This window comes from Saccopteryx leptura, chromosome 3, assembly GCF_036850995.1.
Source record: "Saccopteryx leptura isolate mSacLep1 chromosome 3, mSacLep1_pri_phased_curated, whole genome shotgun sequence".
Lineage (NCBI taxonomy): Eukaryota > Metazoa > Chordata > Mammalia > Chiroptera > Emballonuridae > Saccopteryx > Saccopteryx leptura.
Genome location: NC_089505.1, coordinates 15,593,115 through 15,610,250, shown reverse-complemented (window position 1 = coordinate 15,610,250; position 17,136 = coordinate 15,593,115). Strand labels below are relative to the sequence as shown.

At 40.6% G+C, this 17,136-nt stretch overlaps 1 protein-coding gene across 5 annotated transcripts in view; it reads left to right on the top strand.

The window, feature by feature from the left end:
* PLEKHG1 (pleckstrin homology and RhoGEF domain containing G1) overlaps window positions 1-17,136 on the top strand; it is a 229,699-nt gene that overhangs the window by 169,156 nt on the left and 43,407 nt on the right. For all 5 annotated transcript variants that reach the window (XM_066372995.1, XM_066372992.1, XM_066372993.1 and 2 more), the window contains one exon: window positions 13,367-13,436. In XM_066372995.1, the coding sequence (XP_066229092.1) occupies window positions 13,367-13,436 (70 nt within the window). The remainder of the gene's footprint in view (window positions 1-13,366; window positions 13,437-17,136) is intronic.

Genomic DNA, 17,136 nt, shown 5'->3' with positions numbered 1-17,136 from the left:
CCTGTCATTGTGTGACTCAACTATACATGCAAATTATAAATCTGTCCACTCTTTTTGTACTGAAATTGGTATATGTGAGAGCTCTTTGAGGGCAGGATCTACATCTCCTTTGCCACCTGTGAGCCCCTAACCCCTAGCACAGGCCTGGCCTCTGGGAGATGTGTTTGTTGAATTGCAACAACTCATCCTTCACTTTTGAAATCCTAGGATGTCAAAAGTGCCAGTGTTGCAACATCTTTGTCATTTGATTCAGCAGACTTTGAAAACCAGTTTGCATGTCCCAAGACAGTGATTCTTAACCTGAGTTACACACTGGATGGATTCACCTGGGAAGCTTTAAATATATATATATATTTATATTATAAATATTATATTATATTATATTATATTATATTATATTAATATTATATTATATTATATATAGGATCCTACACCCAGTAATTCCAATAAATTGGTCTGATGTGGGGCCAGAGCATCTTCATTTTCTAAAATGTCCTCAGCTGTTTGTAATGTGTACCATGGTTAAGAAACACTATCTAGATCAAATAAACACATTAATGAGAAAATAGAGAAAGACCATAAAGCTGAGCTAGGGAATGTAGAGTCCACGTGTTCATATAATGTGCTAGTGTTAGAGCAGCCTCCATGTGGCTGATGGTGAAATCCTTCTAGCCTTCCAGAGCCCACCACTTTTATGGGAGGCTGGGAAGAAGGCTGAGCTAGTGGCTTCCGTCTCCCTGTGGTTTGGCTGTGAGCTGATGGCAATGACTGCTTATCCAGTGTTTACTTCATGCCAGCAGCCATAGAGCTCCATGTGTGTGTGTGTGTGATCACCTTACGTGCCTCTTCTGGGCTTCTCTGACTCCAAACCCATTGTGGCGTGATCCAGGAAGGGCTTTATACTCCCTGGAGTTCAAACCCTCATGTACCTTCTAATGTAAAGAAAGATAAGAATGGAGTCGCTGGCCCTGGCCAGTTGGCTCAGTGGTAGAGCGTCGGCCTGGCGTGCAGAAGTCCCGGGTTCGATTCCCAGCCAGGGCACACAGGAGAAGCACCCATCTGCTTCTCCACCCCTCCCCCTATCCTTCCTCTCTGTCTCTCTCTTCCCCTTCCTCAGCAAGGCTCCATTGGAGCAAAGATGGCCCGGACGCTGGGGATGGCTCCTTGGCCTCTGCCCCAGGCACTAGAGTGGCTCTGGTCACAGCAGAGCGACGCCCCGGAGGGGCAGAGCATCGCCCCCTGGTGGGCAGAGCATCGCCCCTGGTGGGCGTGCCGGGTGGATCCTGGTCGGGCGCATGCGGGAGTCTGTCTGACTGTCTATCCCCGTTTCCAGCTTCAGAAAAATACAAAAAAAAAAAAAAAAAAAAAAAAAAGGAATGGAGTCGCCGCCTGTGTCAACAAGATGGGGCCTTGGCAGTGGAGCCCAGTTGGCCACAGTTGGAAGACTTGAGAAGACCTTTCTGTTCCTGAATTGGTTCTCTGTTCTTTTGTCTTTGGCATTCTCTGATAGAGGAAATCAGACATGCCTAAAATAACCCAAGCCAGAATGAATTAGTGCCCTGGTGGTGATATATGAGGCGTCAGGGTAGTGACACAATTGTATGTGACCGTGCTCTAGCCTATCCCCCTTTTAGATCACGATTTATATAGCCCCCTGCGGATGTGTGATCTCACTTACCCCTCAGGTCTCTGAGGGGCATCAGAGGCACATCTTAGAGAGCAGGTATGCCTCTGCCGGACAAAGAATCAGTTGTACCATGTAGAAGGCTCCTTGCCCCCAGGACACAGAGCTGGAAACCCAGCCTAGCTTAGTATGAATACCTGGGTTTGTCAGATCTTTATCGGTATTATTATTACTATTTCATTTTTATTATTTTCAAGAATATCTTCTTGATAAACATTCACCATTGAATTATCTGTATTCTTTTGTCCCTTTCATTTTTATTTCCTTCCTCTTAAGTCTGGAGTCTAAATTCAGAGCTCAGATGCCTTTGCTATTATATTTGGCTAAATAAGATTATGATGTGACTTTCTATCTTACTGCCTCTTATGAATCTGTTATTACATTCCACCCTACATCAGTTGAACTCAAAGATACAACTGTCCAGCAAATCTATGGTTGGGGCTTGAAATAATTTTAAAGTCTCTATTGTTAGTTCAGGTCCAGGTTTTCAACATCATATGATATCATTGTGACCAACTAAGCAAGATTTAGATCTCTAAAATTAAAGAGGGGGGAAAAAAGAAAATGGTATTATGCTGGCCTGAAAAATTCAACTGACTAGATTTTGTTTTCCAGAATATATTTCCAGCATGCAGAATAGCATAGAGTAATATGATACGCAGCCATGAACCACGCTCACTCTATCAAAGTCTTTCCTTGTGCCGTATTTGCTTTAGAAATTCAGAAATTTGCCTGACCAGGCGGTGGTGCAGTGGATAGAGCGTCGGACTAGGATGCGGAAGACCCAGGTTCGAGACCCCGAGGTCGCCAGCTTGAGCGCGAGCTCATCTGGTTTGAGCAAAAGCTCACCAGCTTGGACCCAAGGTCGCTGGCTTGAGCAAGGGGTCAGTCAGTCTGCTGTAGCTCCCCGGTCAAAGCACATATGAGAAATCAATCAATGAACAACTAAGGAGCTGCAACAAAGAATTGATGTTTCTCATCTCTCTCCCTTCCTGTCTGTCTGTCCCTATCTATCCCTCTCTCTGACTCTCTCTGTCTCTCCCAAACATAAAAAAAAAAAAAAAATTTAGAAATTTATGCTTTTAAAGCATAAAGAACTTACAAATAATGTTGAAGCCCATGTGTACTCCTCCCAATTGCATTTCACACCGGAGAGAATGGCACCATGATGGTAAACCAGTTCTCCAGGGTGAGGACAAGGAAGAGGGAACCTGAGGTGGATAGCGTTTACCGATTTTTACAGTGCAGTATTCCCACGACAGCAGATTTCAAGCTGCTAACCAGACGTCACTGAACATGGAATTAGGAAGAGATATGCAGAATTGGCTCAGGAAATCCAGTATACTCTCACTCAGTATGCCGCTATAACTCTTAACTACTGTCCAAGACGTGGTGTTTCATTTCCAAGTATGATTTTGTTGGCATAACTATAGTATATATGTATGTAAGTATTTATTTAAAATATGTAACATGCTTTCATTTACTTCAAACATGGCATAAGTTGTGTCAATGTTTTACACATTTCTTTTACTCCCCATTGTCTTTGAGATTTATAGCTCTGCTTTGTTTATTTTAACTGCTGTGTGATATTCCGTTGGGGGAATATATTCCTTTGCCTTTTGCGATTTCAGTGAAGACCAAGCTTCTTTTCTTGTCTGTTGGATCATATTCATTGCTCATGGGTCCATCAGGATGTTTCTTTTCCATATTGTTGTGTAGGGGTTGCTGATGAATTCTGGTTCGTGAGCTTTGTGGACTATGTGAGTTGCAAATCATGTCTCAGTAAGAGACTTGTCTTTTTAACTTTAATTGTGGTTTCTTTGGAAAACAGTTGTATAATTCATAAGTTTGCTTACACTAAATAAATGTATTTTTCATAGTATGTGGTTTTTGTGTTGTATTTAGAAATTATCTCATTCTCAGTTCATAAATTTATTTTTTCTTAAAAGTATTGAAATCTTGCTTTTACATATATCCTTAATCTAACTAAAATTGATGGAGGTATGTATGGTATATGTTAGGGACTCCTAATTCCTATTTTTCACATGGCTAGGCAATGGTCCCATCACCAGTGATTGAAAATACATAGGTGGGATATAAAATTGAGATTCATGGACATAGATAAAAGTGAAGTGGTTACGGAATGGAGGGATTAAGAAGAACAAATATATGGTGACGGAAAATGATTTGACTTTGGGTGATGGGCACACGATGCAATCAACAGTTCAAATGCTATAGAGATGTTCACCTGAAACCTGTGTACTCTTTTTTTTAAGGTTTTATTTATTCATTTTAGAAAGGGAAGAGAAAGAGAGAGAGGGAGAGAGAGAGAAAGAGAGAGAGAGAAAGGGGGGAGGAGCAGGAAGCATCAACTCCCATAGGTGCCCTGACCAGGCAAGCCCAGGGTTTTGAACCAGCAGCTTCAACATTCCAGGTCAACGCTTTATCCACTGTGCCACCACAGGTCAGGCAAAACCTATATACTCTTTTCTTTCTTTTTTTTTTATTTACAGAGACAGAGAGAGTCAGAGAGAGGGATAGACAGGGATAGACAGACAGGAATGGAGAGAGATGAGAAGCATCCATCATTAGTTTTTTGTTGCGATACCTTAGTTGTTCATTGATTGCTTTCTCATATGTGCCTTGACCGTGGGGCTACAGCAGACCAAGTAACCCCTTGCTGGGGCCAGCGACCTTGGGTTCAAGCTGGTGAGCTTTTGCTCAAACCAAATGAGCCCGCGCTCAAACTGGTGACCTTGGGGTCTCGAACGTGGGTCCTCATCATCCCAGTCAGACGCTCTATCCACTGCGCCACCGCCTGGTCCAGCAAATACTATACACTCTTATTGATAAATGTCACAACCTTAATTTTAATTTCAAAATTAAAAAAAAAATTAAAAGAAAATACAGCCTTTCCATGTTGATTTGTAGTTCCTCATTCTTCCCATGTCAAGTTAGCATGTGTGCCTGGGTCTTTGTCTGGACTTAGCGTTGTCTCATCAGTTTGATCATCCCTGCCCATACCACATTGTCTTAATTATTGAGCCCACATTGCTCTCTTTCAACATTGGCTTAGCTTTTCTTGATTCTTTATACTGCCAAGTGATTATTGTTATTAGTTTGCCAAGTTCAATGAAGAACTTGATTGGAATTTTTATTGAAATGGCATTTAATTTATAAATTAATTTTGGCAGAATTGACATCTTTATAATATTAAGTCATTCTATCCATAAACATACATCCCTTTAATTGAGCCTTTTTAAATGTCCTATAATAATGTTTTATCATTTCTTTATCATATTCATACATGTAACTTTAAATTTCCTATTTTTAATTGGCTATTATTGTCATCTAGGTATGCTTTTGATTTTTATATGTTAATAATGTATCCAACTAACTTTCTAAACTGTCCCATTAGTTCTGATAGTGGTGTGTGTGTGTGTGTGTGTGTATGTATATACATATATATGGATTTTCTATGCAGATAGTGATATCTGAAAATGAGACCCTTTTTTTGTCTTCTTTTACAGTTCTACCCTATGGAGTTCATTCCTTATCTTATTGCTTTGGGTAATCCCACCATATAACGTTAATGAGATGTTAGCATTATTATTTTCTTTCTGATATTAGCAAAAATGTTTTACTGTTTTACCATTAAGTATGATGCTTGCTCTGAGATTTAGATAAATTCTTTTTTCTATTTTGCTAAGATGTTATTATGAATTAATATCGGATTTTATTAAATAATTAATATACCTCTAAGAAAACTAGCATATGACTTCTCTCCTATTCATAATGTGTTAAATTATATTAATAGACATTCTGATTTGACTCTTACATATTTTACTAGAATAAACCTACCTGGTCATGATGTTTTACATTTTTATATATTTATACAATGATAAGTTTGATTTTTTAAAGAACTGTTTCACTCACGTTCATAAGTGACAATAGCATATAATCCTTTCCTTGATCTGTCTTTGTTCAGTTTTGGTTTAAGACTAGATTTAAATTGTTAATCCACAAAATCTTCCAACATGAAATGTTTTAGAATGCAATTGAGACTTCATTTAGAGTGTGTGTGTATGTGTGTGTGTGTGTGTGTGTGTGTATGTGCACACGCACACCCAAATCTCTCTTATGATAGCCTAGATGGTTAAGTCTTTGGTTTGCTGTCTGGAAGAAATCCTCACATGGTCAAGAAACTAGGTCAGGCAAAAAAAAAAAAAAACCCCACAAAACACTTTCCCCCTTTTAACTTGCCCCTAAAACCTTTTTTTTCACTGCCAAGTGAAGAAGAAATGCCGACTGTTTTATACAGCATCGCTCTCTAAGAATAGAGAAGAGTGATCTAACTGTAACTTGAATCTTCCTTTAAGAAGAAAGAATGAAGAAATAAAAGACCATTCCTTTTTATTGAACTTCTATTTCAAAATTATTTTTTAGCAAATTAAAATCATCAAAGTTCCCTTCCTTCTTCAAAAGACAGAGTAAAAATTTCCTTTTCCCCTTCAACTCTGCAGTGCCTATGTGGAATGACGACTGTGTGTGAAGCACTGGGCTGAGTCTAGTGGTAGAGAAATGAATGACACCATTGTAGCTCATGGGCAGCAAGGCATATAATCAAGGAATGAACAAAGTGCTTTGGAGCTCGGAGGAACATGCAGTTAATTTTATCTGAGGGACTAGTGAAAGCTTCACAGAGCAAGTAACATATCTTAAGACCAAAAAATATTTATATGTATTTGCTTATTTTTCTACCTTGAAATATAATTTAGAAGATGAATTGTGGGATATAGATAAAGCAAGAAAAAGTGGGGACAGTTATTTTTTTTTTTCTTTTAGTACATTTCACACCACTAAAATGCCTTTAACTTCTGCACAATGGTAGAAACATCCTTACCTGTAGGCTTTTTTCAAGGCCACTGCTAATGGACCAGTAAAATTAATGGAACATTTAGTGATGTTATTCTCACCCCATGTTCTGTCTGCACATCCACATGTGCCTCTGTGGATGCCACCAGTTAAAATGCCAGCTGACCTTCGTAGGTGGGTGGGAAAGAGGAGTGCTGCTCAGAGTCCATTGCAAAATGGGAAGGGGAGAGGCCCCATTCCTGAGTCTAACTCAGTGTAAGGCCGTGGAATCTTCAAGGTCAAAATACAGAGTCCAACTTCAAGTTCACAGCAGCAGCCAGAGAATATTTTGTACGTAATCTATTCTGTACAACAGAACAGTGTTTCTTCTCATTTCCCATCCAAACAAGGAGCTTGAGCTCAAATAAAACAATCATATTTTCCTCTCTATAGTCCTACTCAATAAGGAGGAAAGTTTTGGAACAATTACTTAAGGAAAAGGGAAAATACCCAAAACCTGAAGGTAGGATGGCTCTCATTTTAGTTTGAGTACAAAACACCATCTATGAGTCACCCTTCCCGCTAATGTACACGTGAAGCTGTTCTTTAGTTGTGCTGATGCGATGGGCCCCGTTAGGCTGTAACTCGAGAGGGACAGCTCTGTTTCTGGTCTTTAGGGAGTATCTTCAGTGGCTGATAAACCACATCCCACGGCCCCATCTGTGCGCCCATAATACATGGCATATTATTTTATACTTAATCTTGTTTTTGTATTTCCACACTCTGTTTTTCGGCAAACTCCAACCACAGTGGCTTCCTTTCTATACTTCGCACAAGAAGACGCCAAGCTCCTCCTGTCCTGGACTCACAACCAGTTTCTTAAATGACTTTCTCTTGTAACCCTCCCCACACTCAAGTGTCGCATCCTCAGAGAGCCTCCTGGGACTCTTCCTACACCCTTCCCCCTGGCCCCGGGCTCAGCGGCTCTCTCACCCCACCCTGTCTGTTTGCTTCTATCACCCCACCTACCTAATACGATGTCATGGTAGGTCGTTTCTGTGCTGTCTTCCTTTTCACACAACATTTCTTAGTAAGTGATGATAATGTGTTATGGTGTGTGAGCTTCTCCTGTAATTTCATTTAGGGACCTTTTTTTTTTTTTTTGGCAAAATGGGTTTTCAATTATTGATTTTATTGTGTAAGAATACTTGACATGAGATGTACCCTCTTAAAGAATTTTTAAGTGTATAATAGGTAATTGTTCACTTAGGCACCATGTTGTATAGCAGACCTCTAGGATTTATTCGTTGTGTTTGACTGAAGCCGTGCCCAGTGCTCAGCGACTGCTTCGTTTCCCCTACCCCAGCCCCTGGCAGCCCCTCTCCTACCTGATTCTAGGAGTCTGACTATTATTAGATTCCTTATAGAAGTGGAATCATAACAGTATTTGTTTTTCTGTGACCGGCTTATTTCACGGAGCATAACGCCTTCGAATTTCATCCATGTTATCGCATACTGCAGAATTTCCTTCTTTTTTAAAGTTAATAATATTGCATTGTGCATGTCAACCACCTTCCACATTTTTTTTTTTGATCCATTCACAAACATTTAACTTTTTTCCACATTTCGGCTTTGTGCTGTTACAATGAACGTGGGAGTGTTTGTATCTCTTCGAGATCCTGATTTTGGTTCTTTTGAATAAATGCCCCATTGGGGGCTCGCTGGCTCCTATGGTCGCTCTCTTGTTTTAATTTTTTGAAGACCCTTTATGCCGCTTGCCATGGCGGCTGTGTCATTCTGCATCCCACGAACAGTGCACAAGGGTTCCAGTTCCTCCCATCCTTGCCCACCTTTGTTGCTTTCTGTTTGGTGCTGTGTTGTTTATTGACTCATTTATGAACACTTTCCCGCAGGATGGGAGCATGAGCGCCATACGGCCGGGCCTTTGTACCTTGTTCTTCGCTCCCAGACCCAGTGTCTGTAACAGTGCCTGACACAGGAGGCTTCCAGTAGTTATTCTTTGTGAACTGAGAGCAAACGAGCTGGTGGGCCACCTACATCAGCATGATAATCCTGGTGACAAGGGCACGAACAGAGTCCCATTACTTCCTCCTCCTCCCCGTTCCCATCTTCCGTGCATTCATCCTATTTGAGAAAAGCACTGTAAGGAGAGCTGGCCTCCCGTGTCAGCAGGCTCCATCACGGTGAAGACTTCATGATGCCGAGTCTAGCCCTCGGCTTTCTTGAGTCAATCAGGAAAGAAATCTTTCGATAGATGTGTTTATAACAGAGCACAGAGCCAGGATTTGGAGGCCTGCCACTAACCCCAGCCAAGGCCATTAATTATTAGCTGTGTGACCAAAGGTAAGCCACCTCCCTTTTAACGAGCCATGGTTTCCTCACCTGAAATTAGGGGCTGGGAGTGGAAGGTGTCTGGGCAGCCTCCCACATCTGTGCTTCTTGGGCAATGAGTGCCAATCATTTATTTTCCTGTGAGCTTCACCTGGAACGTGGGCGGGTCCCTGAGACACTTGCTCTCTCCAGCAAGTCAACGCTGGAGATGAAATTAACGCTCAAAGGGGGGCTTGCCTGATGAATGTGACAGTTTAGAACCTGAGGAGTTAAATATTGTCAAGGAGCGTTTCTATGAAGCTATGAGAAGTAACATGAGGGACGCTGCTGGGAATTATTCTGTGCTCAGAAAAAGGATTTGTATTGAAAGACCTGGACATAAAACCCATATCCAAAGCACTGCATCTTCCGTTAATGAGAAACACTAGCCCCGAGGTGTTACATCCCTGGTTATTCTTTTTCTTCGACCTTCTATTTCCATCTAGTGTTTGGGTCCTAATGACAAGATCTCAACTGTCTTTAATTTAATTGCACCCATCTTTCTATAGAAGATTTTTTTTTGAATGTTCATAAGAGTGTGTTTGAGCCAAACTGTTGACATATGCTAGGGAACAAGATCTCAAATTCTCCTATAAATGATACTGATGTAAATATTAGAACTATGTTTTTCCAAACTAAAAGCAATCTTACGGAGGGCCTGTTTTTATGACAATATTAGGAAAGAATGTTTGAAATGGAGACTATCCTGAAACCATACATTTGGTAAAAGATTCTTTCAAAGTGCAAAGTAGATCAATGGATTTTAAAGTAACAGAGTACGTGGGTATGGTTTTGGAGAGAGAGAAAGAAAGGAAGGGAGAGAGATGAGAAGCATCAACTAGTAGTTGCATTACTTTAGCTGTTCATTGATTGCTTCTCATATGTGCCTTGACGGGGAGTGGGGAGGGGGGGCTCCAGCTGAGCCAGTGACCCCTTGCTCAAGCCAGCGACCTTGGGATCATGTCGATGATCCTACACTCAAGCCAGTGATCCCACACTCAAGTTGATGAGCCTGTACTCAAGCTGGTGACCTCAGGGTTTCAAACCTGGGGCTCAGCATCCCAGGTCGATGCTCTATCCACTGTACCACCACTGGTCAGGTGGATGGATATATTTCAGACTCCAGCAAACCTCTAAGAAACTAGCAGTTATTGAGTTTCAGTATCATATCCAAAAAAGATACCCCCCCCCCGTTATCTGAAAGGCTATTAAAATATTCCTCCCTTTTCTAGTGGCATAGTGTGTAAGGCTAGACTTTTTTCTATATACTTCAACCGAAACAACAGATTGCACTGTACCGAATGCAGAAGCAGATACAAGGCTCCAGCTGGGTGAAGGCAGACATTAGAGATTTGCAAAAATGTAAAACAATGCTACTCTTCTGCCTAATGTTTTTTTGGTCTTATAAAGTCTATTTTCTACAGAAAGTTATTTATGTTAACATATGATTATATTATGAAGTGAATGAACATATTTTGTAATTGTTCAATTTTTAATATAGGCAATATCAACAGATATAATCCACATACAGAACTGTTAAAAGTGTAAATAGTTTCTCACACCAACAGCTTGAGGGCCACTGCTGGGTTGAAGAGCACCCAGGACAAGCTGTGCTTCTGCAGAGCTTGTGGTCAGCTCTGTGGTGTTTCACCTGCAAATAGAAGAGGACAGGTGAGGCTCCCTGGATACTTAGGGGACCAGAATGGCAGAAGCTAAAAAGGAGCTGGGTCATAAGCAAGGAGCGGGAAGGAAAAATCCAAAATAATAACAACAATATCATCCTTGGAGATAAGAGATTTTATACCTGTAAAAGTATGAACGGAAACATCTCAAGAACTTACTTTAAAAATAGAAAAAATACTTTGAAATTAAAAATCAGGTTTTAAAAAGGAAAAAAATTCAATAAAACAGGATGGAAAATAAAGTCTAAGTCTCCCAGAAAACAGAACAGTAAACATGGAGAAAGAATAGGAACTCTAAACTGTGAATGATAAGAGCTTCAAAAGGAGAGAGAAGAAAAGAAAATGGAGGGAAGGAAACATCAAAGCCATCACTCAGGGACAGAAGTCCTTAGCTTTTTGATCCTAGGACCTACACATGCTTAAAGATTACTGAGGACCTGAAAGGCTTTCTTTTGTTTATGGTTTATAATGTTTTATTTGCCATGATAGAAATTAAAACTGAGAAATTGTTAAAATATCAATTTATTCAATATTGACAGTAATAAACCCACAGATTTTTAGAAAACGAATTTTACTACTCTTCTCATTAACATTTTTTGGCACATTGGAGGTTGTTTTATACATTTTTGCTGATCTCTTTCCTGTCTGACTTACTACTAGACAGCAGGATTCTCTTATTTGCTTCTACTTCTCATTTGTTACAGGTCACATAGCCTCTGGAAAAGTCCTCTGTCCTCCATGAGAAAATGGAAGTATAGTGTCTAAGTATTTTTATGAAAGTTGTGGCCTTTTGGACCTCCGGAAGGGGTCTCAGGATCCCAGGCATCACTTTGAGAACTGATGTTCAAAAATATTTCTCAATTCCTGACCTGTGGTGGCACAGTAGATAGAGCATCAACCTGGGATGCTGAGGTCAATAGTTGGAATCCCTGGGCATGCCCAGTCAAGAAGACACATATGAGAAGCAATGCTTCCCACTCCTCCCCCTTCTCTCTCTTTCTCTTCTCTCTAAAATCAATAAATAAAATTTTTTCTTAAATAGTATTTCTCAAATATTCAAATTGGCTCCGTTCATGAAAATAGCCTACTCCGTTGCCACCTTTCACAGAATTTCAGAATCATGTTAACAAAGAGAAAACTGTAAAAGCTTTCAGAACAGAGAAACAGGTCAGATGGAGCCTGCGTCATAAATAAGAATGATAATATTCTGCATTGGAATTCGTGAGGCAACAGATAGTGTCAGAGGAAATGACTTCCAACCAAGAAGTCTATATCCACTGACGTTATCAGCCAAGTATAAAGGGAGGACATTTTGAAATTAGACATCTCAGAAAATATACCACCTACTGTCCCTCCTCAGAAAGCTGCTGGGCGTTATAATCTCCCAAAGGAGGGAATACATCTGAAATGGTATCTCAGAAACAAGGCTTCCAACCCAGGAGCTAGACATTGTCAGGATGGTGTTGGGGGGAACCCAGCAGGTCCGGAGGGCGACCTGCTCAGCGGCGCGTGGGAGGACAGAGGGCTGCGAGAGGGAGGTCACTTGGCAAGAATGCAACCAACAGACAGTCTGATGTTTGCACACGGTGACACAAGAGTTATGCTTCTGGTTCAAAGTCTGAGTCTAAATTAACAGCGTATACTTTGATACGAAGCAAAAAAAAATAGAAAAGGGAAAACATGGTTGTACAAGAAAGGAAATGTAATTTTGGTATACTGCAAGGCTGGGCTGAGAATATTTAAAGTGTAAGCTCTAACTTTAATCAATTTCATAACAGACTTCACTGAGAAGGTGGGGGGAGGGCAGGTTTGGGGAAATTCAGAAGTAGATATTATGTATTGATAGAACTGAAAAATGATGAAAACAGAGTATCAGCATGTTTAGAAACATGGATACGTACAGCAGAGACAGCTACAGTGGCAAATGCTTCTAGAACGTGGCGCTGGAAAGTGGGAAACAAGGCAGGGCTATTTAAGTTCCTGTAGAACACTTGAACTCACTTTACTAAGTCTGGAATGCACAGCTAATTAAAATAAACACTTGACATAGTAAAATATATATATTTTACAACTTACATGAAGTGCAATTTGGAAATGCGTTAACATTTACACTGAAAATGCCCTTTGACCCAGCAATTCCATTTGAATTTTATCCAACAGTGGGAAATGAAATTAATTATGCTATGCCCAGCCAATGAAATATTACACTGTTACTTCAAATAGTGAATCGTTAAAAAGTAATGTAGATTTACATCTAAGAAAAGATATTTTCTTCCCTAGCATATCTTTTCTTTTTTTTGGTTTGTTTTGTTCCCTAGCATATCTTTCGTATAGAGCACTATCTTTGTTTAAAATTTTGTATCTCTTAGTGTGACTTTTCATTGCACGTCTGACTCTTCCAATGGATTCCAAGCGCCCGTAGACCAGACAACATATCTCAGCTTGCTCATTGATACGTTTGCTCTTAGTATTTGCACAGTACCTGCTATGCCTGTGCAGACAGTGAGAAAATGTTAGTCAGAGCTTATCTCCAGGTGGAAGAGTTACAGATCAGACCATTGTTTAAATTCCTGTTCCATCATGACCTTGGGCAAGTCCCTTATCTAAACCTTGGCTATAATGACAATAGGTCCTCAGTTATCCAATTAAATAGGATTCCTTGTAAAGGCCATATAAATGTGTGAACTTCTAGGTTACCTAAAATGTCCTCAGCCATAAGACTACAATCTAATATTTTCTATTGTTCTTTTATTAGTGAGCTGCTGCAAGATTTGGAAAACTGTGAAAGTGACCCTGTGGCCATAGCAGAATGTTTTGTGTCCAAGGTAAGCAAGGTTCATTTCTCTGTGCCAGCCAAGACAGATAACAGACTACAACGTTTATTTATTATTTTGATCAGCAACAACAACAACAAAAATTTGTTACTGTCCCCAGTAAGTTGGGAAATACTAACTTAGTAGTTGTTCTGGAATTTGTATAGTAACTGAATGATGTTAGTCATCTTTCCTAGGAAAATACTTTAAATCTGGGGAAAGGAAAGTTTGGACTAGAAGAATGTTAGAAAATAAATATAAAATACCACTAGACCAGTTAGACTATAAATACTTTATTATATAATATCTATGGCACTGGCCAAGGCTATATAGTTATCATTTAGGGGGTAAGGAGAAGCAAATTTCATCTGTTACATCCTTTTTATAAATTATTTTTTAATTTTATTGGTTTTATAGAGAGAGGAAGGGGGAGAGAGAGGAAGAGAGGAACATAGATCTGCTCCCATATGTGCCCCGACCAGGGATCGAACCCTCAACTTACGTACTTTGGGCTCACGTTCCAACCAATGGAGCTATCCGACCAGGGCTAATCTCTTACATCTTAAAAATGCATTCTTTTTTCCTACATTTTTCTCATGCTGCATTAATGGTTTTAGAAAAATACAAGGAAAGGATTTGACTTTTAAAGCTTATATGGCAGTTGGTTCATACTCTGTGCCCAGATAAGAGACAGAATTCTGAAACATTCAAGGTAACCCTTTTACAACATTACTTTCTGGATTTATTACCTGCTGTGTATAGAATCCCATTTTAAGTTTCTCTGAAAAAAGAATTCAACAGTTTTCATTTTTTCCAAAATTCCCAGCAGAAATGGTTTTGCAGCACAACTTGGTATGATGTCTGCAGTTGTGGTTTCACAGGTACAAGGGTTTAAGCAAAGCTCACGACCACACTTTGGGGTCCAGCCAAGAATTAGCACCTCGTTTCAGGATTTGTAGTCCAATTTGAATCCGATGGGAACTTGGAGTATCCTCCTCACCTGACCTGGCTCTAGGCTCGTTCCACCAGGTCATTAGTGATGACTTGCAGATCCATGCAATAGTTTTGGATCCAAACATAACACTGTGGGTTTTAGAAGTGTGGTTCCTTATAGGCAATTGATGGCCTTGTATATAAAACGCTCCTGACTCTGTGGGTGGGTGTGGGCGTGGGTGTGTTAACTTGTGAAATGTCTGTGCACACATGGTTGCATACGATTCTTTTCACAAGTTGCCTGTGTCATAATTAATTCTCCTAAAGGGTAGGAATTTGAAAAAAAAGAGAAGGGGAATGAAAGCGGGAGAAATGGGGCAAAAGAACACGCCAAGTATATCAAAGGAGGTATGTTAAAGTAACCACAGCACATAAACAACACAGAGGCTCTTGGAACCGTTCGGGCTCTTACTGGTAACTGTAATCACAAGCTGATTAAAGATGGGCCAGCATATGCTTAGCTCGGGCTTAATTATTCACATAAAAGTTTGTTTATGGGCTATGCTGCCAACTCCCAAATCTTATTTTTCATTGTAATAGTGCCAGGTTTAATTAGAAGACCGGCTTCGGCACTCCACACTTCCCTGTGTGAGCGGGGCGTCGCGAGGGGAGCGCGGGGATCTGGCGCAACCCGCTTCTCACTCAGCGCTCTGACATTTAGAAGATGTTACGTTTTCTGAAACACGACCAGCTGCTCGGCTCCAGCTCCTGGGAGGAGTGGAAAATTGCTTTAATTGAGAGGCCATTAATGAAAGGGGAGCTGGCGGTTGACTTTGGCTTTTGTCTGAATCACTGGGGCCCCCATGGAGATCCGTCTTTGACCTTGGCTTTGTGGTCGGTGGGGGTCACAGAAATCCTCACTGAGGAGTGGAGAGCACAGGGCACACTGCTCACCTGCCCATAAAAGAACAGGAGTCCAGAGGCCATTCTTTGAAGGACAGAGATAAAACGTCCCTACTGGGCAGGCCACGCTGCCTCCCGGTGAGCATCCGTCTGCTCTCTTAGGACTCTAGAAGCACCTGGAATAGGTTTGCCTGTTTCCAGCCTTTACCTCACCCTTATTTCCATCCCTTATCTTCACTGTCACCTGAGCTGACCCTGGGCAACAAGTAGGAAGGAGACAAAGTTTCTTCAGAGACCCAAGCTCCCCTAATTAACCTCCACCTGTCCCGTGACTCAGGCCTTCCTCCCCATTGGTGCCTCTCTCCCTTCAGTGCCCAGACATGTATTCATGCGCGTACGCGCGCACGCGCACACGCGCGCGCACACACTCTCTTACTGAAATATCCCCAGGAAGTGCTGTTGTTCCATATCCATATCAGGTCAATGTTACCTTACCCGTATGCTATGTGCTCTCTACATAATAAGCCTTTCTCATAGTGTCCAGGGAAACTTCTCAGGAGTGTGTGTGTGTGTGTGTGTGTGTGTGTAAGAGACACAGAGAGAGAGATCATGTGGCAGAAGAAACCCTCAAATCATACCGATTTTTTCCTCTCGTTATTCATGCAATAAATATTTGAGTGCCTTATACGCTCAACTGAACAGTCCTATCTTATATTTTTGTTCTTTCATAATTAAACATCTCATTTCTACATTTTCTCTAATTGCAATTTGAGAGAGTTGAATAACCAGAATGCAGTATCTATTTTTGCATAATTTCTTTAGCATTGCTTTTTTTTTTTCACTAAATACTTCTGAAAAGGATTTGGGGTAGCATATATCATAATAGGAATTTAAGGATTAACTAACTGGGAGCTATTGATTTTTTTTATTTTTATTGATTTTAATTTATTGTGTTTACATAGATTCAAGTGTCCCACCGAATATATGAGTTATTTTTAGTTTTGTGTAAAACTATTTTTTTGAATTGTTCAAGAAATCTAAGAGCATATGTGCATTTGATTCTAGATTAAGAATATATAGCTAATTTAAATCAAATAATATAGGACTAGAGTCATGAGGTCACAAAATGCATAGGAATTTAATTACATGAAAATCTGGAGGCTTTATTAGGGACAGGTCTATTGAGATCAAATACATGATGTAATTTAAACCTTTTCACTGGGGTCATTGTTTTTAAGTTTGGTATTTCAAATGATCCTAAACCTCTCAAAAATTAAGGGACGTCAACCAGATATTGTCCAATCCCAGGTTGAGCGAAGCAGAAAGCAGGAAAAAGTGAGAAGCAGAGAGTGTGAGAGCAAAACCAGAGAAAGGCTCCAATCTGACATTAATTTACTAGACGACCTTGGGCAAATCACTTTGCTTTTCCTGTCTGTGGAGTCAGGTCTGGACGCTCTGGTGCTTTCAGGAGCTCAACAGGTGGATGCAGTGCATGAATGGGCCCAGGTAGAGGCTGTCGTCATCTGGGTACTGGCCTGGTCTCATGGGGACATAAGTGTCACATAAACCTGCGGGCCCAGGACCAGTGGATCTACTACTTATTCCGGAGAAACCAGAAATCATTTTTTTATCATATAACTTTTAGAAGTTGGCAACTAATTTAGATTTGTTTTTTACATTACTGTGCTTAAAGATTCGGCTGCCTTCTGAATTGGTGAGGCCATGGGAAAACAGGTACTCCCATAATTGTGGGGAAGCAACACGACACCGAGCCTCTGGAAGGGAGCTTGGCTCTATCCAGCAAAACCACACTGAATGTGCCCTTTAATCCAGCAATTCTACTTCCGGGATCTTACTCCAAAGATACAGTGACAAC